At 68.6% G+C, this 20032-nt stretch overlaps 8 protein-coding genes across 8 annotated transcripts; 4 read left to right on the forward strand and 4 right to left on the reverse strand.

Moving 5' to 3' along the window:
* Nucleotides 1-75: 75 nt before the first annotated feature.
* On the reverse strand, nucleotides 76-4187 carry FA09DRAFT_346014 (hypothetical protein). Its single transcript, XM_025744725.1, has 3 exons — nucleotides 3539-4187; nucleotides 2649-3473; nucleotides 76-2586 (listed from the first exon to the last, which is right to left on the reverse strand). The coding sequence occupies exons 1-3, from the start codon at nucleotides 3950-3952 to the stop codon at nucleotides 298-300; spliced, it is 3528 nt and encodes a 1175-aa protein (XP_025598536.1). The 5' UTR covers nucleotides 3953-4187; the 3' UTR covers nucleotides 76-297.
* A 124-nt stretch (nucleotides 4188-4311) lies between these two features.
* On the reverse strand, nucleotides 4312-5359 carry FA09DRAFT_23286 (hypothetical protein). The gene has a single exon (XM_025739605.1). The coding sequence runs from the start codon at nucleotides 5206-5208 to the stop codon at nucleotides 4510-4512; it is 699 nt and encodes a 232-aa protein (XP_025598537.1). The 5' UTR covers nucleotides 5209-5359; the 3' UTR covers nucleotides 4312-4509.
* Nucleotides 5360-5854: 495 nt separating this feature from the next.
* On the forward strand, nucleotides 5855-9313 carry FA09DRAFT_360534 (hypothetical protein). Its single transcript, XM_025745245.1, has 3 exons — nucleotides 5855-6320; nucleotides 6383-7064; nucleotides 8386-9313. The coding sequence occupies exons 1-3, from the start codon at nucleotides 6224-6226 to the stop codon at nucleotides 9257-9259; spliced, it is 1653 nt and encodes a 550-aa protein (XP_025598538.1). The 5' UTR covers nucleotides 5855-6223; the 3' UTR covers nucleotides 9260-9313.
* Nucleotides 9314-9345: 32 nt separating this feature from the next.
* FA09DRAFT_23289 (hypothetical protein) lies at nucleotides 9346-10186 on the forward strand. Its single transcript, XM_025739606.1, has one exon. It carries the CDS (start codon nucleotides 9431-9433, stop codon nucleotides 10046-10048), a length of 618 nt encoding a protein of 205 aa, XP_025598539.1. The 5' UTR covers nucleotides 9346-9430; the 3' UTR covers nucleotides 10049-10186.
* A 190-nt stretch (nucleotides 10187-10376) lies between these two features.
* FA09DRAFT_325456 (hypothetical protein) lies at nucleotides 10377-13245 on the reverse strand (the record flags this gene model as incomplete). Its single annotated transcript, XM_025741169.1, has 3 exons — nucleotides 10377-10556; nucleotides 10598-10759; nucleotides 10819-13245. The coding sequence occupies 3 exons, from the start codon at nucleotides 13243-13245 to the stop codon at nucleotides 10377-10379; spliced, it is 2769 nt and encodes a 922-aa protein (XP_025598540.1).
* Nucleotides 13246-15665: 2420 nt separating this feature from the next.
* On the forward strand, nucleotides 15666-16392 carry FA09DRAFT_23348 (hypothetical protein). The gene has a single exon (XM_025739611.1). It carries the CDS (start codon nucleotides 15840-15842, stop codon nucleotides 16251-16253), a length of 414 nt encoding a protein of 137 aa, XP_025598541.1. The 5' UTR covers nucleotides 15666-15839; the 3' UTR covers nucleotides 16254-16392.
* Nucleotides 16219-17469, reverse strand: FA09DRAFT_329868 (hypothetical protein). The gene is made up of 4 exons (XM_025742366.1): nucleotides 17249-17469; nucleotides 16797-16868; nucleotides 16575-16618; nucleotides 16219-16506 (listed from the first exon to the last, which is right to left on the reverse strand). Exons 1-4 carry the CDS (start codon nucleotides 17445-17447, stop codon nucleotides 16492-16494), a joined length of 330 nt encoding a protein of 109 aa, XP_025598542.1. The 5' UTR covers nucleotides 17448-17469; the 3' UTR covers nucleotides 16219-16491.
* A 981-nt stretch (nucleotides 17470-18450) lies between these two features.
* On the forward strand, nucleotides 18451-20024 carry FA09DRAFT_334261 (probale AGX1-alanine-glyoxylate transaminase; the record flags this gene model as incomplete). Its single annotated transcript, XM_025743723.1, has 6 exons — nucleotides 18451-18489; nucleotides 18544-18805; nucleotides 18914-19358; nucleotides 19468-19693; nucleotides 19838-19942; nucleotides 19980-20024. 6 exons carry the CDS (start codon nucleotides 18451-18453, stop codon nucleotides 20022-20024), a joined length of 1122 nt encoding a protein of 373 aa, XP_025598543.1.
* Nucleotides 20025-20032: the final 8 nt, after the last annotated feature.

Below are 20032 nucleotides of genomic sequence, written 5' to 3' on the forward strand. Positions count from 1 at the left end.
GCGACGGCCGGAGACGCTCTGCTGTCAGCCGCGGCCCAGCGCCGCTGCCGCCGTGCCTCGTCAGCTGCTGGTCCTCACGTCGCTGCCCTGACCTGCCACTGACGCACGGGACGTCGCCAAGGCCGAGCACGTGAGGGCCGACGACACAGGCTCGACCTCGCTCCCGACCGTCATTCAGATTCGCCTGCACCACTCTGACACGTGCTGCAAAGTCCGAGTAAGTCTAGTGACATTGAATACTTTCTAGGTGCAACAGCTGCTCCCCATCAGGGGATGCAGTCGAGACGTACGTCCCAATCAGCTGTTGAGGAGGTCGCGAATCGACATGCCGCTGCTGCGCACCGGCTCGCGCGACGCAAGCGGCGTCTCCTCGCGGGCGGCGCTTCTCGGCTGCTGCAGCACCGAGTGCTTGCTTGACAGCTGCTGCGGCTGCATCTCCTCGTCGGCAGGCAGGTCGCTGCGGCTGGCCAGCGGGCTGCGCTCGTAGCGCTCCATGTCGTCGCGCTCCAGCACGTGCTTGCGCTTGCTCGGACTGGCCAGCTGCATGCTGCCCGCCTGCTGCTGCGCGGCAAAGTGGCCGTACAGCGGCGAGTGCGGCGGCACACTCGGCATCGGCGCGGCGTGCGACGGCGCAGCGGCGTGGTTGAGACGCAGGTGGCGAGGCAGACCGGCACGCTGCTCGTCGACGACGCTCGTCGTCATGCCACGAGCACGTCCCACATGCTGTGCCGCGGACATCGCTGCGAGCGGAGCGCCCGGCAAGCTGCTGCGCATGCTGGAGTGGGCAGTGAGCGGCCGGGCGGCCGCCTGCTGCTGCTGCTGCAGCTGCAGCTGCTGCTGTTGCTGGTGCTGCATGAGCGCCAGGTGCTCTGCCACGTCCTGCACCTCCATCGACTGTGTGCGAGGGCGCTGCAGCACCGAGGGCACGCCGGCGGCAGATGCAGGACCTGCGGTGCGCGAGGCGGCCGGAGGGCTGTCCGGCACGCGGGCCAGCACCGAAGGACCATCGCCAGTCTTGGGACGGGCCTCTTCCGCCGCATCGATCGAGCCGGCCACGGGTGCAAAGCTGCTGGTGCGGCGACGGCGCGGCGGACGTCCGCCAGGGCCGGTCGTGGCCGCCGTGTCCTCGTTGCCCGAGTCGCCGTCCTCCTCGCCCTTGTAGTTGGGACCGAGCAGCGCCTGTGCGACAGGCACATCGAGAGTCCACCAGCCTCCCTTGCCACGGGCGGCCTGGCTCAGGCTCGGGTTGCCCGACGCGCAGCTCTCGTAGATGTCCTGCGCCGTGCGCGCCACCTTGACGAAGCTCTTGTTGAGGCTCAAGTTGTGGCGCACAGTGTTCTGCCAGCCCTGGTGCTCGGGGCCCTCCATCGAGTAGAGATGCGGCAGCGACGTCGAGATCCACGTGTAGATCTCGCGCAGCGTCATGCGGCCCTCGGGCGACGAGGCGATGGCCTGTGCGATGAGCGACGAGTAGCTGTACGGCGGGCGTCTGCGGCGCCGACTCGAGGCAAAGCGGTCGCCCACGGGCGCAGCGGCGGCCGGATCGGACTGCGTCTGGTCGGCTGCCTCCTGCGCCTGGCGCGCGCTGGCCGACTCGCTGGCCGCAGGGGGAGCCAGGCCCGACAGCGTCTGGTACGGCGAGCGCTCGAGCAGCAGAGGGTGCGAGTCCGGAGAGGAGAAGGTGCTGCTGCGGTAGGTCCGCCCGGCGACTTCGCGGCGCGAGATGACCGGGCGCTCGAGCACGGACGGCCCGTGTTCCCTGGCGTCAGCATGTGCAGTGCTGGACACGCCCGGCGCATCCTCGACGGAGAGGCCGTCCATGAAGAGCGGGCTCATGGGCGTGCCGGGACTCGACATGTAGTGGTGGCTCGAGACACTGCGGCTCGAATGCGCAACGGATGGTGCCTGTCGCGAGGCTCCCACGGGCGCGAAGAGGAGCGGCGAGCAGTGCGATGGGCCCGTGGTGGGCGACGGGCAGTCGAGCGACGAGTACGTCGTGGTGCCAGAGGCGACGCTGTCGCGGCGCGAGCGACGCCAGTCCCAGAGGCTGCTCGACGTCGTGGCAGCGGACGACGAGCCGAAGCTGCTGCCCATCTGGCTGACGGGGTACGTTGGGCTGTGCAGCGTCGACGCCGAGAAGCGCTCGCGCGAAGCGGTGGGACGCGGAATGGACAGCGTGCTGGCGCGCCCGCGAGCGAGGGCGGTCTGGAACGGCGGGTCGATCTGCATGTCATCTGCACGCGAGGAGAGCGAGCGTCCAAGCGATGTCTCTGAGCTCGTCTTCCACGACGGCTGGCTGCTCGGTGCGAGAAAGGCGGCTGCCTGCCGCGATCCGGTCGGCGCCTGCCCGCCGGCCGCACTGCCGGTGTCTGGGCCGTTGCTGCCGCCGTCATGCGACGGCGGCGGCTGACCACCTCGCGGGTCCGAGCCGTTCGGTCCGGGCGCATCACCTTGTCCTGGACGAGGTGCGCCGCCGCTCGGGCCGCCGGGCCCGCCGGGACCACGCGGCCCGTCGGGTCCGTCACCGCGCTGCGAAGGTGCGCCAAACCCCTGAGCATCGCCCTGCTCGCGGTAGTCGACGAGACGCTGCGTCCACGTGGCGCGTCAGCAAGGCTGCACAGGTGTCGGGTACGCGCACCTCGACTCACCAGAAGGTTGCGCTGCAGCATGGCAATGGTGGTCTTGCCAATGGCCGGCAGGTGGCAGGCCGCACGCGTGCGCACGTCCTTCTCAAAGTTCTTCTCGCTGCTGAAGTTGACCGTTGTGGCTCCGCGCGGCACCCAGTCGGTGGGGATCTTGAAGTTGGCCGACGGCACGCCGCTGATGATGACGTTGGACGCACCGACGCAGCCCTGCAGGTCCATCGAGCAGGGGCGCACGACGTGGTGCGGACGCAGGCGGCGCGACGAGTTTGCCTTGCGGGCGGCAAGCACGACGCTCGAGCGTGTGCGTCCGTTGGCAGAGTGCACGTCGTCGGCCTGGCCATCGTCCGGCGCACGCTTGTTGAATTCTTGCACGGAGCCGAGGTCGACGCTGTACACCTTGGCGCCGTCGTTGCTGAGCAGCGCCGCGAGCGGACGGCCGACTACCTCGCTGCGGTTGACAATGGTGATCGTCTTGCCGTACAGCCGGTCGCCGTAGGGCAGGCTGTGGTCGTACACGCCGAGTGCCTCGAGGCACTTGACGACAGCCAGCGGCGTGCAGGGCAGGATCGACTTGGCAAAGCCGGCCGGCACGACCTCGTCGGTGCCGCCGCTCACCGACTGCCGGCGCGGCTCGGACGGCGAGGCGTTGACGGCCTGCGGCTCGGACGTGGTGCCGGGCGCGCCGCCGAGCTGCGACGGCAGGATCCAGCGCACGTTGTGATACATGTTCCAACAGTAGCTGAAGTGCAGGCCCTCGACGTCCTTGCGCGGGTCGACGATCTGCTGCAGGTACGTGTCTTGCCGTCCGCCAAAGATGGGGTAGTACACCTGCACAGCGCGGCGTGAGCACAGAGAGACGGGCCACGCGCGGCAGTGCGGGCACCTGCACTCACCATGATGCCGTGCACGTCGTCGCTGGCATTCGCCGCGATGATCAGGTCCTCCACGTCGCCCTCCAGCTCCATGTCTGGCTTCTCCGCGGCCGCGGGCTCGGCGGCCGCGTCGCTCTTGCCCTCGGGCTTGGGCGTCTGGCCGTCCATGGGCTCGTCCTGCGCCGCCTCGTCCCAGGTGCGCCAGATTTCAAACTCGATGCCCACGGCCTCGCACGCCTTCTTCGTCCACTCGGCGTAGGCGACGCTCGGCGGGCTCGGCGTGGCGAGGATGCCGACGAGCTTGGGCGCGCGCTTGCCGGCGGCCTTGCGTGCGGCCGTGGCGGCGCTGAGGGCGGCCTGGAAGGGGTTGGCAATGGCCGCCGCCGAGGCCAGGCGGCCCGGGTTCTCGGGCGTGGGCAACCCGTCTGCCGCCATCGTGTGAGCGGGCGCGCAGAGGTAGAGGTGAGGGGTTGGTGAGCACGCCGCGCGCGCAGGGAGGGCCCAGCTAGGAGGATGTGTGAGAGGAACAGCGAGAAGGAGGAGCCCTCGACGCGCCGCGTTGTTGCCCGGGCGAGCCGAGCGTGCAGAGAGCTCGACGCGGTGCAGAATCGACTGCGAGGCGCTTCTCGGCTCTGCCCCTCTCTCTCTGCGCCCTGATGCTGCCTGCGCCGGCCGCGCCCGCCATTTGCGGACCGCCGCGGCGCGCCGTGAGGCGGCGCAGGAGAGCAGATGCGGCGCAAACAGCCGTCGGCGAGCGAGGCGCGCAGAGGCGCCAGGCACCTCGCCAGCCACGCGCGACGCCCGCCGCAGCGTGGGAAAGCCCGCGCGCCGCCGCAAGCAGATGGTGCGCGAGCAAGCAGCGTCAGGCGCGCAGGCACGTCGTCAGCGCTGCATCTACTTAGCGCCTTACATGCGACACAAGCTCGAGCCCTCGACGCGCCCGCAACGCCACGGCATGCCGCGAGCATGCGACACATGCAGGGACGCATGAATCAATGAGCCTCAGCGGCCCATCGGCGGCGGCAACGGCACGCCGGACAGGCGGCCAGATCAGTGGGTGCAGCATCAGCAGCAGCCGAGGAGCGCAAGCGTGCAGACTTGATGCGATGCGAGCCGCGCTCAGGGAGCACAAGGCCAAGCTCGACGCGCGGCGAGAAGGGCGAGGAGGCCCTCCGACGGCGGCCCTCGCAGCGCCGTCGCGCGGCCTTCCCACGAGGCGTCGTTGCCACCGCCGACGGCTGCCGCTCGCTGCGCTGAGACTTGCCGCTTCGGCTCGTCGATGCAGCGTGCAGCGAGTCCAAAGCGTGAGGGGCTTGTGTCAGCTTGTGAGGCCGAGAGGCATGTCTCGCGCGCGCTTGGCCGCCGTCGCAGGAGCACGCAGACGGATGCAGCGGCACACGCGGTCTCGGAGGCCGCCGCGCCTGCATCACTGCTGCGCTGCCTGCATCTCTGCAGCCGTCGGAAGCGCCATGACCACGGCCCTCCTCCGCACCCAGCCGCCAGGAATGCAGCTGCAGCTGCGGGCGCTCGTCGTTCTGCTTGGTTTGCAAATGTTCCCTCGAACCACGCAGAGCGGGCAAAGCGATGGGCGGACGAGAGACAGCATCCGCGAAGCGTTGCTCCCAGCCGCTCGGCCTCAACGCCGAGGCGCGCCCAGCGGGCCGGCCCCGTCTTGCTCTCCTCTGCCCCATCGAGCGTCCATCCTTGCTCTCCCGTCACGCGATCGACGCTCCTCGCTCCGAAGCTTGACTGACATGAGCAGCTCAGCGCAGCAGCCGCTCGCGCGAGGCGACGGCTGCGGCAGCGGCCAGCAAGTCTCGTCTGTCCGGCGACGTTGCGAGACACCCAGCGCAGTCGCCGCATGAAGCCAGTGGCAGCGCCAGGAGGGAGCCACGCGCGGGCGCTTCCGTATCGGCATGCACACAGAGGTTGCGAGCAGCATGTAGGTGAATCACTTTAGCGGCAACTTGGCTCGAGGGTGCCCTGCTCGCCATGCCTGTGCCTTCTGGTGCTGCCGCAGCCACGCGCAGCGCGGGCGAGAGCGCCGGATGGGGCAGGCACAAGTGCGCGCCGTCAGCGAAGGTTTGGCATGCCGTCACGCTAGTCTCGTCGACACGGCCGAGCGCCGCAGCTCCCGCGCTCAGAAGCCCACGCAGGACAGGGCCGTCACCCGCCGCATCGCCCCAGAGGCACGGCGAGCGCGCTACTGTAGGGCCTAGCGCGCATGGCGGCTCAGAGCGGTACTTTGCTTGCGAGAGGCGGAGAAATGCGAGCATGGGAAGAGGCTTGGTCCAGCAGCAGAGCAGAGACGGATGCCGTACGCACCGCACCACACCGCACCATCCCACCTCACCCCTCCTCACTTCTCCCTCGCCGCTGCCAGGGCGCCATGCAGCATGCGTCGCCTGCCGAGCCCGCAGAGCTGCTGCGCCAGCTGCGGGAGCATGCCGAGCCCGCAGAGCTGCTGCGCCAGCTGCGGGAGCATGCCGCCACACGCCCCGACACTCGCAGTCAGACGTGTCCAGCACGGCGTCCAGCACGGCGTCAAGCGCATCGCGCGCGCACCCAGCCGACGAGGCCTACTGGGTGGTGCACGAGCGAAACGGCCGCGCGCGTCCACCTCAGCCTGGCACTGTGCGGTGGTGCTACGTGACGGGAGAGCCTCCAGCCCTGCGCGCACATTTGCTGCCGCAGAAGGAGAGCTTGATGCCCGGCGTCCATGTAGGCCTGCGCGGCGTTGGTGCGCTCAGCTTCGACCAGCGAGACAAGGCGAGCTTGCACAACATCATCCTGCTCGCTGCAGGTAAGTGCGCGCACATGCGAAGGCGCCGCTGCCGCTCCGCTCACTCTCGACCGACTTCCCAGCTCTGCACAGACAGATGGACGACTCACCGCCGACCTTTCTGCTCGCTCCGAATCTCCTCGCCGTCATTGCCGCCTCGAAGCTCGTCGAGCAGCACCTGGTTGGCGAAGAAGCCAAGATGGCGACGATGGGCGACGACGTCCGCTGGGACTTTCCCGTGAGCGACATTCCCGCCGCCGACTGGAACGGCTACCGCGAGTACCAGCCGATGTACTTCGTGACCGAGCACGCCCGGGTCGTGTCTCACGACGAGCGAGAGAGCGACACTCGTTGGCGCATGCTCGACCTAGACGGGACGCTGCCGAACCGCTGGCACCAGGACAGTGCCGAAACGCCGCTCCCGACGAAACTGCTGCCGCTCGCGTTCATCTCAGCGGCCTACTACTTCTATGCGCAAGTGCGTCTCATCTTCCGCCAGAACCTGGGAGCAACGCCGAGCCCGCAGCTTGTCCTACTCATGACACACGTCGAGTACTTGCTCGGTCTTCTCGAGATCGATTCGCCGTCGGCATGGCGGGTCGGTCGCCTGCGTGAGCTACGCAGTCGCCTGGAGGCTCTCGGCGAGCTTCCTGCGCAGGTTGCCTTCAGCGCTGCGCGCCGTCGCTATGCCTTCGAAGCGGAGGCGGCCGTGCACGCCACTCTGCCACTGCATCTCCATCTTGATCGCAGAGCCACGCCGGACGAGTGCGCTCGTCATCGCGAGCTCTGCCAGTCTCTCCGCCCCATGCTCCTCGACCTCACGCCGGCGCTGCTGCGCACGCTGCGCCATGACGAGCTGCCCGGGCCCCTCCGCGAGATCGCACAGCTCGCGAGAGACGTGCACGAGCGCTACGAAGGCTCAAGCCAGGAGAGCTCAGACGAGGACGAATGATGTGAGCCCTCTCTTGGCCGCCCGCTGCGTCTGCCCGATCTTCGCGCAAGCATCGCCCTGTGCCGCATGCACCCCCATCACCGACAGGCACACACGACATGAACCCCTGACCCCTGGCACGGTGCATACCCGACTCAACATCGTCAAGCACAAATCACTCGCAACACAACACCACTCCGCATTCATACCCTCGACATGTTCCTCATCACACTTCATCTTCATCGCCTGACCTCGATGTCGCTCCAGCCTCGCACATTCATGAGCACGCACTGTTCCACATACAATTTACCCCCGTGATGGCGCCGTGCGCGAGCGAGCTGGGCTGGATGGAAGACAGTGCTCTTGGAGCATTCCGTCCTGCAGACCGAGCGCGCCGCGCCCGCCCATGGAGCGTCGATTTTTGGGCTCTTGTCCGAGCTCGCAGGCCTGACTGAGAATGTCCCACGAGCCCTTGTCGCAGCTGTCGGCACCTCGGCCATGCGAAACACTGCACGCTGCGAGGCCGAGGTGAGATGCGGCAAGCGCATCTTATGGTGAGACACGCCTGCGAGACCCGCTGACGTCGTCGTGTCGCGCCACGCCTCACTCGGCGAGGACGCTGGCGCGGACGCCGTACCTCGGCATGCAGCTGCGCAGGCGAGATTCCCACTGCGGCTCGAAGCTTCTCCCTGCCGGCTGCACGTACTGTATGTATGCCAGACCTCGACAGCGACGGCATATCATGCGACGGCACCTGGAGGCGCAGGTGCAGGGCGACGCCAGCGCGCCGCAGCGTGGGACCAGCATCTCGAGGCTCGGCCGCGCGACTTGGCGCCTCGTGCTCGTGCGCCCCGCGCGCTTCATCTGCTCTCCACACCACAGCAACACCCGACCTCGTCGAAGCCTCGGCGAAACAAGACACGCGGGACAACGCACTCCAGCTGCGCTCACGGTGGCCGGCGCGCTCCGGTCGGGCGAGGGCGTGTGCGTCTGCAGGCGTTCCCAGCGCAAGCGACGCTTCGTCACCTCGCGACCTGACCCTGCGCCCGGCGGCATGCTCGCCACCGCTGCCCGTCCCTTGGCGGCCCTGAGTCGGGGCGGATATGCGCGACCTGTCCTTCTAGCGCTTCGCCTCACTTCATGCCGATGCCTCAGCTCGAGCCGCGCCGCCCGCAGCAGCGAGAACGCCGCCGCGCCGCTCTCGACGACGGCGCGCGGCACTGCGTTTGAGGTGCACTCGGCTGCCTTCCTCGAGAGCGTCTTTGGCATGGCACTTATGCGCGTCGGCGGCGCCGGCGACGGCGGCGTGGACCTGCGCGGCTGGTGGACGCTGCCGGGCGCTGCTGCTGCTGCTGGCGACGCCGCCAGGCCGCTGCTCGCCACGAACGTCAAGGAGCCAAGCCTCACGCGCTCGTACCCATCGGCAGCCGCCTTCGCTGCTGCCGTCGGCGGCCGCCTCTCAACGATCTGCGCACATATCAATGCGCAAGGGACAGCCTCAGACAAGCACAAGCTCTATCGCGGCACGTGGCGCTTGCACGCAGACGAGGGCTTGGGCAGTGCAGGCAAAGCGCCGCCACACGAGCGGCTGCGTGTCATCGTCCAGTGCAAGGCCGAGGCAAAGAAGCTCGGCCCCGTCGTGCTGCGCGAGCTGGAGGGTGCGCTGCATCGGCAAGAGCAGGAGCGCCGGCGCGTGTTCGAGCAGAGCGGCAGCAGACACATGAACGAGGCGGGCATCGGCGTGCTGTGCTCATCGGCCGGCTTCAGCAAGCAGACGCTCGTGCGTGCGCTGGGCAGCTCGCAAGCACTGCTGCTCGTGCATCTGGAGAACGCCGCCGACCCCATGGCTTCGCCCACGTGCGTGGCCGCAGTGTGGAATGCGCCGCTGGCAGAAGGCCTGCTTGCCTCGCGCTTCGAAATTCGCTGGCTGCGCGGCGTGCAGGGTGCGGCCAGCCGGCTGGCAGTCTACTGCGATGGCGTGCCGGCATTCGCTGCTGGCGACAGGCGACGAGGCGGATCAAAAGGATGATTGACGGGTCTGTCCGTGGTGTAAAGCATGCTACAGATGGAATGCGCGTGAGACATGTGTGTATGTGGGAGAGGCGATCAGACTGCAAGCCAAGATGACGGAGCGTGGGACGCGTCGGCCAGGGTATGAAGTGACGGGTCCGGCGTGAAGGAGAAAGTAGAACGGGGCTAGATGCGGAGGGGGCGCTCAGACCCAAGTCTGCGCCATGTTGACGGGAAGAGGGCTGCGCTGGTCGTCGAGCGCACGGAAGGGCTCGGCCAGGCGCGAGGCGTGCAGACGAGGTGTGGGGGTATCAGAGTGGTGCGTGTCGAGCGGCGGCCGCTGCGGGCGCGCACGGGCGCCGACGGAGGCACGCCATGGCGCAGTCGATGCCTCGGCGGCGGCGGCGGCGCGAGGCACGCAGAGCACATCGGCCGTCGAGGGCCGCGCCTGCTTGGGCGCCAGACGTGCAAGCGAGGGGTGACGAGGCCCGGCGAGGATGTCAGACTCGGCTGCCGTCGAGGCCGAGGCAGGACGCAGCGCCTGCTCGAGCGCATGGTGGGCGAATGTGCCTCGGGCCAGGTAGGCAGCCTTGATCTGCTCGCTGGCCGTCGGCGGGCGAGAGCTGACGCTGGTCGCAGCGCGCTTGCGAGCCGGCATAGACTTGGGGCTGGCGTCGTTCTCAAAGACGTGCACGTCACGTCGACTCTGCGCGTGACGCAGCTGCGGCTCCGCGTCGTTGCTGCCCCTGGCGACGATCGGAGATGCCGGCAGGAGCTGCGGAAGGAGCGCAGCGATTGCGTTGTTTGACTCCTTGCGGCTCGCCTCGCCGAGGGACGCGCCGCGCGCTCTCGTCACGGGCGGTGCAGCGAGGTGACGCGTGGGCGGTGCAGCCGAGGCAGCAGAGGTCGGCTGACGCTGCACGATGTTGAAGCTGGCGCTGGCGGGCGACGGCGGTGCGGCGGATCGGCCGAGATGCGAAGCGGCCAGCGGCGAGGCGGGCAGCGAGACGATGGAGTGGCCCGGGCTGTTCGAGGGCAGGCTCTGGGCCGCGCGGCCGACCAGGCCCCTGCGCGACATCTTGAATGGCACGAGGCTCGGAGGCAGGTTGCCCGGGACTGCCAGGCCCGGCAGACGCTCAATGCACGAGGCCGAGCCGGTGGCGCGAGAGGACATGCTGCTGCTGGACGCAGTCGATGGCCGGCCGGCGTACGGCTCGTCGCGGTCCGGTGCCGGCTCGCTGTAGGCTGCCTTGTATGCCGGGCTCAGCTGAGCCGAAGTGCAGCTCGAGCCACGGAATGCCGAGCCCGTCGATGTGCTGGAAGAGTCGTCCATCGTCGAGGAGCACGGCGACGTGACTTGCGCAGCGAGCTGCTGCGGCGCGGGCAGACCAATGACGGGAATGGACGCGAGGTTCGGCGCAAAGATCTGCTTGCGGACCATGTTAAGCAGCCGGCCCTTGCGTGCTCGCAGCGGGTCCAGCAGCGTGGCGGAGCAAGAAAACTTCAGAGGGCGCAGCACCTGCAAGGAGGCAAGGTCAGCGCCAAAGGCGACATGGGCCTAGCCTTGCTCAAGCTCACCTTGTTGCCACGCTGGCTAGACTCCTCGACGTTGTAGATGAGGCGCCATGCCAGGCGACCCTTGCGCTCGCTGCCGGACACCTCGCTCGTGCCGTTTGCGGAGAGCGAGAGCGTAGCCTGGCGCGTGAGCAGATCGGCCTTGTCGTTGCCAATCGTCAGGTGGCGCAGGACTGGCCCGGTGTGTGCTGCAAAGTCCAGCGTCGCGGCCACGTCTGCAGCGGCGAGCAGCTCGAACTCGAGGGTGCCAATCTGCTCCTCGCCGTCATCGCGGCCGCCCTTCGACTTTGGCCGCTTGGGCGTCAGCGAGCGCTGTCCAGGTGCCAGCGAGGCGGCCTCAGAGCTGCACAGGTCCTCGGCCTTGCCGAACGGGTCGTAGTAGAGGTAGCTCATGTTGACGAGCTGCATGCGGCCCTCGTGCTCAATGTGCAGCGTGAGGCCATCCGCCAGGTGGCTAGCCCAGCCACCCTTGCTCTTTGGCCGAGCCGTGCTGGTTGCTGCCGAGGTCTGCGACGAGGAGCGCATGCCGCGGTGCAGCTCGGGCGTCGAGGAGTTGGGCCCTTGAGTGAAGGAACGCATCGAGGAGGCAACCGAGCTGGCCGTCGTGTCGGCGCGGCTGGGTGTGCGGAGGCGACTCGGAGGCAAGTCCGAGTGCGCCGAGCTCGCATGCGCTGGGCTGCGCGAGGGCAGCGGAGGCAGGTCGGCGAAGCTCAGACCCGCAGGCTTCCGCTCAGCCTCGCCGACGGTGTGCGAGCGTCCTCTGCCGCTCAAGAGGCTGGGCGCCGGCAGAGACGGCGCAGGAGGAGATCTCGGTGCAGTCTTGTGGAGTGAAGGACTCGGCAGCGCAGGCACTTCCACCTCGTCGCGGCGCGAGCGCCAGCCGCTGCTGAGCGGCCGCAGGCGAGGCGTCGAAACGGCGCTGCGCAGACGAGCGCTGACCGATCGCTCGCGACCGCTGGAGCCGGGTCGCTCAGCGAAGCTGCGCTCCGGCGCTGACGGGCCATCCAGGCCTCTGCCGTCGCCGGCTGCCGAGCTGCGCAGCTCCTGCGTGCGCGAGGAGATCTTGCGTGGCACACACGGCGCCGACGCATCGCCAGTGTGCGGCCGGCCGCGAGCTGCAAGCTTGACAGCCGCACGCAGCGGTGACGAGACGGGCGAGGGGCTCTTGCCGTCTCCGAGACGGCCGAACAGTGTGGCGCCGGGAGCAGTGGTCGGGCGCGACGCGTCGAGACTGGAGAGAAAGTCGCTCATCACGATGCCCGAGTCTTCCTGCTCGCGCGGACCGTGCGAGGAAGCGACGGAGGCACTCGAGCTACTGCCAGACTCGTCGTGCGACGGCATGCCGCGCGAGTCGTCCGTCTCGAAGGTGGACGTCGACTGGCGCTGGCGGGAGCGTCGGACAGGCGTGACCAGCGGCGAGTCGCTCGAGCGTTCGCTCGCGTCAGGCGCAGGGGGCGTCACCATGGTGTAGTTTGGCTGGAAGAACTGCTCGGCCTGGGCGTAGAGCTGAGCATTTGACGGTTGCGTCACTCGCCGCCGGTGCTCGACGGGAGCGCGAGCGGGCGAAGGCAGCGGCGGGGCTGAGCTCTGCTCGAGGATCGCGCCGCTCCTGAGGCTGTTGGCACTTGCCTTGGCACGCATCGGCGTCGCGCCGCCGCTGCCGCATGTCAGATGGCTGCCGTAGCTGACGGACACGGGCATGGAAGGAGCGCTGATGTCGCGGTACGCTGGCCGGACGCCGTCAAGCTGCAGTGCCGAGGGCCGTTGCTTCTGCAGGCGCGTGCGTGGCGAGTCTGCGCTGAGCGTCGCGGATGCCGGAAACGTCGGTGTCGTCGGAGTGACGATGGAGGACTGGCGCGACGAGGCGGCGTACGACACGGAGAGCGCCGGCACAGAGTCGCGCGGCTCGAGCGACGACGCGGAGGAGAAGCTCGCGTAGCTGGCCTCCTGGCTGCGCGACGGCGCCGCGTACGAGGCGCGCGCCATCGAGGCGAGCGCCGCTGCGTCTTCGGCCGCCGCCTCCTCCTCCTCGATGAGCTGGGCGCGCTGGCAGAGGCGCTCGCGCTCGGCGCCCGACGAGGCGCCCGTGCTGGAGCTGCCGCGCGCCATGGGCTGCCAGCCGGAGGCGAAGCTGGAGACACTGACGATGCTCCCGACGCGGCCGCCGCCGGAGAAGGAGGAGCCGGCGTGCGTCAGGCTGCCGGCACTGCCGCTGCGCTGGTCGAGAAAGAGGGGAATGTCGGCCGAGCTCCAGAGCGTCGAGATGCTGCCGGCGCGCGAGGCACTGCGCACGCCGTCGCCGCCGTAGCACGAGCCCAAGGGCGGCGACACGCTGCTGCTCGGCGCCATGGCCGTGCTGGCGCGCCGCGGGCCGCCGCTGGCCGCCGACGAGCGCCGCGGCGTGGCCACCGGCACGCTCGAGAAGGACATGGCGCTGGCCGACGACGAGCGTCACGGCGAGGCGGGGTGCGAGGCGTCGTGCGGGGCGGAGTGTGAATTGGAGGCGCAGTCTAGTGTGGAGTGCGAGAGAGAGCGCGAGCGAGAGCGGCGCGTCGGAGAGGTGCCAGGAGAGACGGCGGCGAGCAGCGAACACACGACAAGAGGCGAGGCTGCAACGAGCGAGAGCGTGAGGATGGCGGCGGTCGGGAGGATCACTCGAGGGGCAGGCAGCGGCGAGCTTGGCGGCGTCACTGCCAGGGATGAGGATGCACCCCGGACAGCGCAGGCAGGCAGCACGGGCGCCGGGTGGCGGTGCCGGCGGCTGTCCTCTCCCTCTCTCGCCTCCCCGTGGGCCGTCTTCTCGGAGCGCGCCAGCGACGGCGGCTGGAGCGCAAGAGGCGGCCATCGCATCGCTGCCGCCGCCCCCTCATGCCGCCAATCAAGCAGACGCGAGAGTGCAGCGGCACATGCCACTCCGCTCGTGCCACCGCCGCCGGTCCTCATCCTTGGGCGGTGCGGGCCGTCGAGGCATCGGCATGGTGCTGCTGCGCGCTGCAGCCCGACGGCGGACGCAAGCTGCGGCTGCGGCCACACCCTAAGCTCGGCGTGCGTATGCCCGCGCCCGCCGCCGCCCATGCGTGTTGGCTTCCACGGCAGCGCCGCAGTCGAGGGCGGCGAGGGGCCCTTGCGCGCGCTGCGGCGCGGCCGGTGGTGCGGCAAGGGGCGAGCTTTAGCCTGCGCGGTTGCTGCGTGTCGCGGCGAGCGGCTGCCCAGCAGCTCGCAGCGCAGCGCAGTGCAGCGCACCTCCGTGCTCGCGCTGCCTGCTGGGCGGCTGGTGCCTGAGCGCTGACGCGAGCGCTGTCCGGGGAGAGAGGGCTGAAATTGCGCTCAAAGCAGATACGGCAGCAGCTGCCAGCTCCGACGCTGCGTGTGTGCGGCTGCGAACGTCCCTCGGCGCCGAAGCAGCGAAGGCGACGCCATCAGCATCGCGCATGCCCAGCACAGGAGCTACATCTGCTCAGCTTGGCAGCAGGTGAGAGTCTATAGAGTGAGAGTCGCTAGTGCGGCGGGAGCGCTGAGAGAGCAGCGCCAGCGCAGCAGCAGGCAGTCGCCGCGTGCCCTTCCAGCTGGCTCGCGTCTCCCGATCGCCGCCTCTAGGCCAGGGCTCGAGCTAGATGGACCAGACAGCGCCTTGATGAGGCGCCGCTCGGCCGGACCTCACGCCGTGCCGCCTCCGTCTGGCATCTGCCTCCTCACGCCGAGGCATGGCGGCGGCGGCGGCGGCATGCTCTGGAGGCAAGGGCGTCGGGCGGCGGCGTCAGGCGCGCTGCAGAGATGGCAGAGGCAGCGGCGCGCTCGGCCCGCACGCGCGCCGCACGCGGCGCAGCATCAGCAGCAGGCGGAGCTGGAGAGCACGATTTGCCCGCTGTCAGAGCTCGGCAGAAGAGGGTGCGGGTGCAGATGCAGCGTGCAGAATCAGCTGCAGAGCGCAGAATCAGAGCGCAGCGGGGCAAGTCAGAGTCTGCGCGCTGGTTGACATGCGCGCGCCTCTGCGCAGTCGAGTCAGGATGGCTGCGAGCGTGGGAGAGGGTCGATGGGGCGTGGGCGCTGCAGGCTGGTGCTGCACGGTGCTGAGGTGCGGGCACTGACTCCGACTCTGACTTGCTGCGGCACCACGCCGAGCCGACCGCACGCCGCTCCGCCGGTGCCGGACGCGCGACTCGCCGCAGCCGCAGGCCGGCACCAACGGCTATCGTGGCGCTCTGGGCCGCTGGCCGCCGCTCGCCACCGTTAGCGCGCAAGGGTGCAAGCGGCTGCGGGCAAGCCGCAAGGTGTGAGGAGCGAGCGAGAGGAATGTGCGCCCGACGGCGCTTCGAGGCGCGAGGAGGGGGCGGGGGTCTTTGCTGCTTTGGCTCTGCGTGAAGCAGCCGGCAGGAAGCGCGCCGCTCTCGCAATCGCTGTCGCGTCGAACGTACCGGCCCCCGGCGTCCGCGCAAAGATGTTCCGAGCGTAGGCGTGGCAGGCGGCGGTACGACAGCTGAGGCTCGGCGCCGCCAAGCGCTTGACGAGGCGAGGCGCTGAGCGCCGCATGCCCATGAGCGCGCACGTCCGCCCCTCTCCGCGCCTCTGCAAAGCCGTCAAGGCTGCCCAGCATGCAGCTGCAGCGTGCAGGATGTAAGCACGAAGGGTCCGCAGCACCAGAGGCAAGCAGAAGGCGTGAGACGGCTCTGCAGGCAAAGGCAAGGGGCTTCATGCGCCGCAAGCACAAGCGTCGACGCGTCGACGCCGACGGTGCTGCAGGCTGCAGGCAAGCGCAAACGCAGCGCAAGCGCGCCGCCCGACGAATACGTCGCAACGACTCGCCGGCACCGCGCACGCCGCCAGCTATGGACGGCAGAGCAAGCTGGCAGCTCTGATGCTCTGCGCTGCTGGGGAGAGGTTGCAAGGCACGCCTTCCGCCGCCCCGACGCTGCGGGTGCGAGCGTGGGCACGCCTCCGCGCGTGACGCTCTGGGCTGCTCTGGACGCCCCTTGGCGACTCCGCAGCGATCTGCGTGCAGCACGCGGGTCCGGGCACGCGGGGCCATGAGCCACGCGCGTGTCCACCACTTCAGACTCAAGCTCCGCTGGAGCTCGTGCTTTGTGTTAGCGAAGCGGAGTTCTGGGTTGGGAGTCGAGGAGCTCTCTCTGCCATCATGTGCGCTAGCAAGGCAGGCAGAGGTGGGCCAGACGCCCAGTGTTCGTGGGCCGCGCGAGGCATGGAGGTCCAGCCCAGGGCGGCGACGAAGTCTTCCCCTGCACAAGCGTGGTGGAGCGCAGAAAGCGAAACAGAGCGTGCAACGCCAGCGATCCTCTGCAAGGCCAGGGCGCCAGGGATCGAGGTGCCTGCTGCTGGGGGTGCAAAGTCGATCCACGATGGGAGCTGCGCCGGGCACCAGCAACACGCATTCTGCTGCCACTACTCGTGAGAAAGGAATGCGGATTCTGATTAGACGGTGACGCGTTGGAACGGATGCGAGTAGAGGGGAGAGAGGGCAAAGAGATGGATCTACAGACCCACTGACGAGCGAACTTTGGGCTGTGAGGGCCAGGTGGAAGGGGTGCGGCAGTCGCAAGAGCGGCTAGAGAGCCTTGAGCGCGGCGCGCGACATGAAGACACTCGTCGACTATTGCCTTGCGAGGGAAAGCTGCTCCTCGAAAGACGATGCGACGCGAATGGCTTGTGAGCGAGCGAGCTTTAGCCTTCTCTCCACTGGGATGGGGGACGTCAGTACAGCTCTAGGATTGCCAACTTACCACAAAGACAAGGGCCGCACGCACCTGGTTGCCGCAAGTGCGAGCTGTGCAGCGATAGAATGTCGTCACTGTGTGGGGGTGCGTAAAAAACGCCAGAGGGTCAGTTCAACGTGCCCGAGCATGCAAGCGTTGCGAGCGAGCAATGGAGCGGGAGAGAGAGAGAGAGAGAGAGACGGGCGGGGGGGGGGGGGGGGGGGGGGGGGGGGGCGGGGCCGGGGTGTGTGTGTGTGTGTTGTATATACGCACTCGGTTCGTCGGCAGAGCGGATCTGCAGCTGCATGAAGAAGGCCTTTGGATTGTCGCACTTGGGACAGGGCGCTGTGTGTGCCAGTAAAGAAGTGCGGCGAATTGGGCAAGAAGAAAGGGAGCAGAAGGCGGGCAAGCCTGTGTCAGCTGTCGCGGACGTTTGGAGCGAAGTGAGGCAACCTTGGCACACCCTTGGTTGCTGAGAGCTCGCCCCCCCCCCTCCCTCCCGAGTGCGCAGCTCGCCAAGTTGGGCGGCACGTGCGATGGTCTGACTCGCCGCCCTGGCCTGTACGTGGCTGCTCTTTCCGTCTCATCGATGGTCTGACTTGCCGCCCTGGCTTCGCTTTGGCTGGCTGCTCTTTGCGTCTCCTCTCTGTTGCCCGCCCCCTTGCGTCTGTCTGTGCGCTCTCTTGCCGCTCTGCCCTCTCTCTTGCCGCGCGCCGCTCACTCACCGTCGGTGCTGTCGACATTCTTCCACGCCTCGTCGCCGCCCATGATGTCGTCGACCTGCTTGCGGCGCAGCGTGATGCGCGTCGTCATCTGCTTGGCAATGGGAAACTCGTAGGGGCACGTCTGGCACGCCCACTTGTTCTGCCCGTCGTCGTTGCTGATGAGCAGGCCGTTGGCGCACGTGGGACAGAAGAGCGACATGGGGCGAGGGAGGGAGGGGAGGGGAAGCAAAGGAGCGAGGCGGGAGATGTCACGTGCCAGTCTCGCGCGCGGCTTAATGCCGCCTCGCTGCTGCTGCACGCTGACGCCTCCGGCCGCCTTGCCCGCTGCTGCTGGCGTGCCGCCGACAGCGATGTGCCTATCGTCGCGGCCTCTCTGCGCACGGCCTCACCCGCCTCCCCCCGCACGCTGCCGCCCTCTGCGCTGCTCCACCACCATCCAATCCGCATGCCAGCTCTGCTCCTGGCTCCTTCGCTGCGCTCCTCATCCCGCATCGTCACAGCTGCCTCGCGTGTGAGTAGGCGTGGCTGCGCGCGTGTGTGAACGCACAAGGGCCAGGCGCCGACCGGCGTTCGTGCGGCGCAGCATAGGGATGAGCCGCGGCTCGCAGGCGGCTGGCTGGCAGCGCGAAGGCGGCGGCGGCGGCATCTCGGCCGCGCGCTGCCTGCACGCGTGGCGCCCCCCTTGTCCCGACGTCGCTGCTCCTCTCGCACGCTGCGGCAAGGGCAAGGCATCTGGCGCGACCCTGTGCTGCGGCAGCGTTGTGGATGACAGGGCGACGAGGCTCTGCGCTCGGGCGCATGTGGAGCGTACGGCCGGCCGCAGCGGCGCGCCGGCAAGAATGGTGTGCTTGCGCGCGTCGGCGGCCGAGCTCGCCGCGCGCTGCTGTCGGCGTCTGCCCCACACTCGACTCGGCGCGCCTCTCTGCCCCTGCGCCGCCGCGGCGTACGCCACGTCAAGCCCCCCGCGGCGCGAAGCTTCGCCGTGCTCGGCTGACGTGTGCCCGCCTCACACTCACCCTCCTTGCCACGTCCCCTGCCTCCTCATTTCGCTCGCCACAACCATGCCCTCTGCGCCGCCATATCCGCTCGCCGGTCCCTCGTCGCCGTCCTGCGCCTCGACGGCCGTCTCTCGCACCCAGCAGCTCGCCGCCCACCTCTCGCCCACGCCTTCCACTCCCTCCACACTGCGGCATCGCACCACCATGTCGCAGCCTCAGGCCTTCACGCAGGGTCCGCACAAGGTGAGGCCTGGCGCCTGGCATCGCGCGCCCACCACTCACCTCTTCTCTCTTCAGCTGCTTGTGATTCCCGGTCCCATCGAGGTCGCCGACGATGTGCTCCTGGCAAACGCGCACCCCAGCATGTCGCACGTGTCGCCCGACTTTGTCCCCGTCTTTGGCGACTGTCTGCGCATGCTGCGCCACGTGCTCTTTGCGCCCGAGGCGCAGCCCGTCATCACCGCCGGCAGCGGCACCCTCGGCTGGGACCACGTGGCGGCCAACGTGTGCGAGCCGGGCGATGAGGTCCTCGTCCTCAACTCGGGCTACTTTGGCGATTGTGAGTGTAAGCGGCCCAGCAGAGCGGGGCGCGCGCGGCCGGAACCTTGCGCCTTGTCGGCGTCACTGATGCCGTGCTTTGCCCCCCCGCCCTCGCCCGCTCGCGCAGCGTTCGCAGAGTGCCTGGAAGTGTACGGCTCCAAGGTGACGCAGCTCAAGGCAGCCATTGGCTCCAAGCCTTCGCTCGACGAGGTCGAGGCCGCGCTCAAGGCCAAGAAGTACAAGGTGCTCACCTTTACGCACGTCGACACATCCACGGCCGTGCTTTCCGACGCCAAGGGGCTCGGCGAGCTGGTGCAGCGCGTCTCGCCAGAGACGGTGCTGGTGCTCGACGGCGTCTGCTCGGTGGCCAGCGAGGAGATTCGCATGGCCGACTGGGGCATCGACGTGGTCCTCACGGCCAGCCAGAAGGGCCTCGGCTGTCCGCCCGGCCTCATGATCCTCGCCGCAAGCAAGAAGGCCATTGCCAAGTTTGAGGCGCGCAAGCAGCGCCCCAACTCCTACTACGCCAGCTGGGCAAAGTGGCTGCCGGTGATGAAGGCGTATGAGAGCGGGTGAGTTCGTGTTGGGCCCTCCCACCCCCCCCCCCCTTCTTCTTCTGCTCGACTAAGCGGCAGCAGCAAGAGCTGACTTTTCGCCGGGGGGTGGGCCTGGTCTCTCCAGCACTGGCGCCTACTTTGGCACGCCGCCGACGAACCTGCTCTACGCGCTGCACGCCTCGCTCACCACCATTACGACGCGCTCTCCGTCGCTCGAGGAGCGCTTCGCGCTGCACAAGGCGGCGTCGCGGCGCGTCAAGGACTTTGTGACGAAGCTGGGCCTGCAGCAGCTCGTGGCCGACGGCATCAAGGACGGCGCCAATGGCATGACGGCCGTCAAGTATCCCGAGGTGAGTTTTTGGGCGGGCGCGCAAGCGGCAAGCCAGCGGGAGAGCTGTGGAGCTTCCTTTTTCCTGGGGGGGAGGGACGCAACCCACACACTGCGAGATGCGCTGGCTGATGATTGGCGCGCGTGTGACGACGACGACACACAGGGCATCAAGGCAGGAGACCTGCTGCCAAAGATGGTCGCCAAGAACATCATCATTGCCGCCGGCCTGCACAAGGAGGTCAAGGACACGTACTGCCGCATTGGCCACGTGAGTTTGTGTTTGCTTGCTTTGCTTTGCCCCCCAGCTTGCTTTCCCCCCCCCCTCTCCACCACCTGCGCGCAGTGTGTGAAACTCACA

This window comes from Tilletiopsis washingtonensis (genome assembly GCF_003144115.1).
Source record: "Tilletiopsis washingtonensis strain MCA 4186 unplaced genomic scaffold FA09scaffold_10, whole genome shotgun sequence".
NCBI lineage: Eukaryota > Fungi > Basidiomycota > Exobasidiomycetes > Entylomatales > Tilletiopsis > Tilletiopsis washingtonensis.

Bases quoted from the DNA above. Each gene is read 5' to 3' on its own strand.
- FA09DRAFT_23286 (XM_025739605.1), bottom strand. From the start codon at position 5,208: ATGGGGCAGAGGAGAGCAAGACGGGGCCGGCCCGCTGGGCGCGCCTCG.
- FA09DRAFT_23348 (XM_025739611.1), top strand. From the start codon at position 15,840: ATGAGCCACGCGCGTGTCCACCACTTCAGACTCAAGCTCCGCTGGAGC.
- FA09DRAFT_346014 (XM_025744725.1), bottom strand. From the start codon at position 3,952: ATGGCGGCAGACGGGTTGCCCACGCCCGAGAACCCGGGCCGCCTGGCC. The intron at 3,474-3,538 runs GTGAGTGCAGGT...CGCGCTGTGCAG, and splicing joins ACGACGTGCACGGCATCATG to GTGTACTACCCCATCTTTGG. The intron at 2,587-2,648 runs GTGAGTCGAGGT...ACGTGGACGCAG, and splicing joins TGCTGCAGCGCAACCTTCTG to CGTCTCGTCGACTACCGCGA.
- FA09DRAFT_23289 (XM_025739606.1), top strand. From the start codon at position 9,431: ATGCGGAGGGGGCGCTCAGACCCAAGTCTGCGCCATGTTGACGGGAAG.
- FA09DRAFT_360534 (XM_025745245.1), top strand. From the start codon at position 6,224: ATGCCCGGCGTCCATGTAGGCCTGCGCGGCGTTGGTGCGCTCAGCTTC. The intron at 6,321-6,382 runs GTAAGTGCGCGC...CCGACTTCCCAG, and splicing joins CATCATCCTGCTCGCTGCAG to CTCTGCACAGACAGATGGAC. The intron at 7,065-8,385 runs GTGCGCTCGTCA...CCGATGCCTCAG, and splicing joins CGCAGAGCCACGCCGGACGA to CTCGAGCCGCGCCGCCCGCA.
- FA09DRAFT_329868 (XM_025742366.1), bottom strand. From the start codon at position 17,447: ATGTCGCTCTTCTGTCCCACGTGCGCCAACGGCCTGCTCATCAGCAAC. The intron at 16,869-17,248 runs GTGAGTGAGCGG...TGGCACACACAG, and splicing joins GAATGTCGACAGCACCGACG to CGCCCTGTCCCAAGTGCGAC. The intron at 16,619-16,796 runs GTGCGTATATAC...ACCCCCACACAG, and splicing joins CCGCTCTGCCGACGAACCGA to TGACGACATTCTATCGCTGC.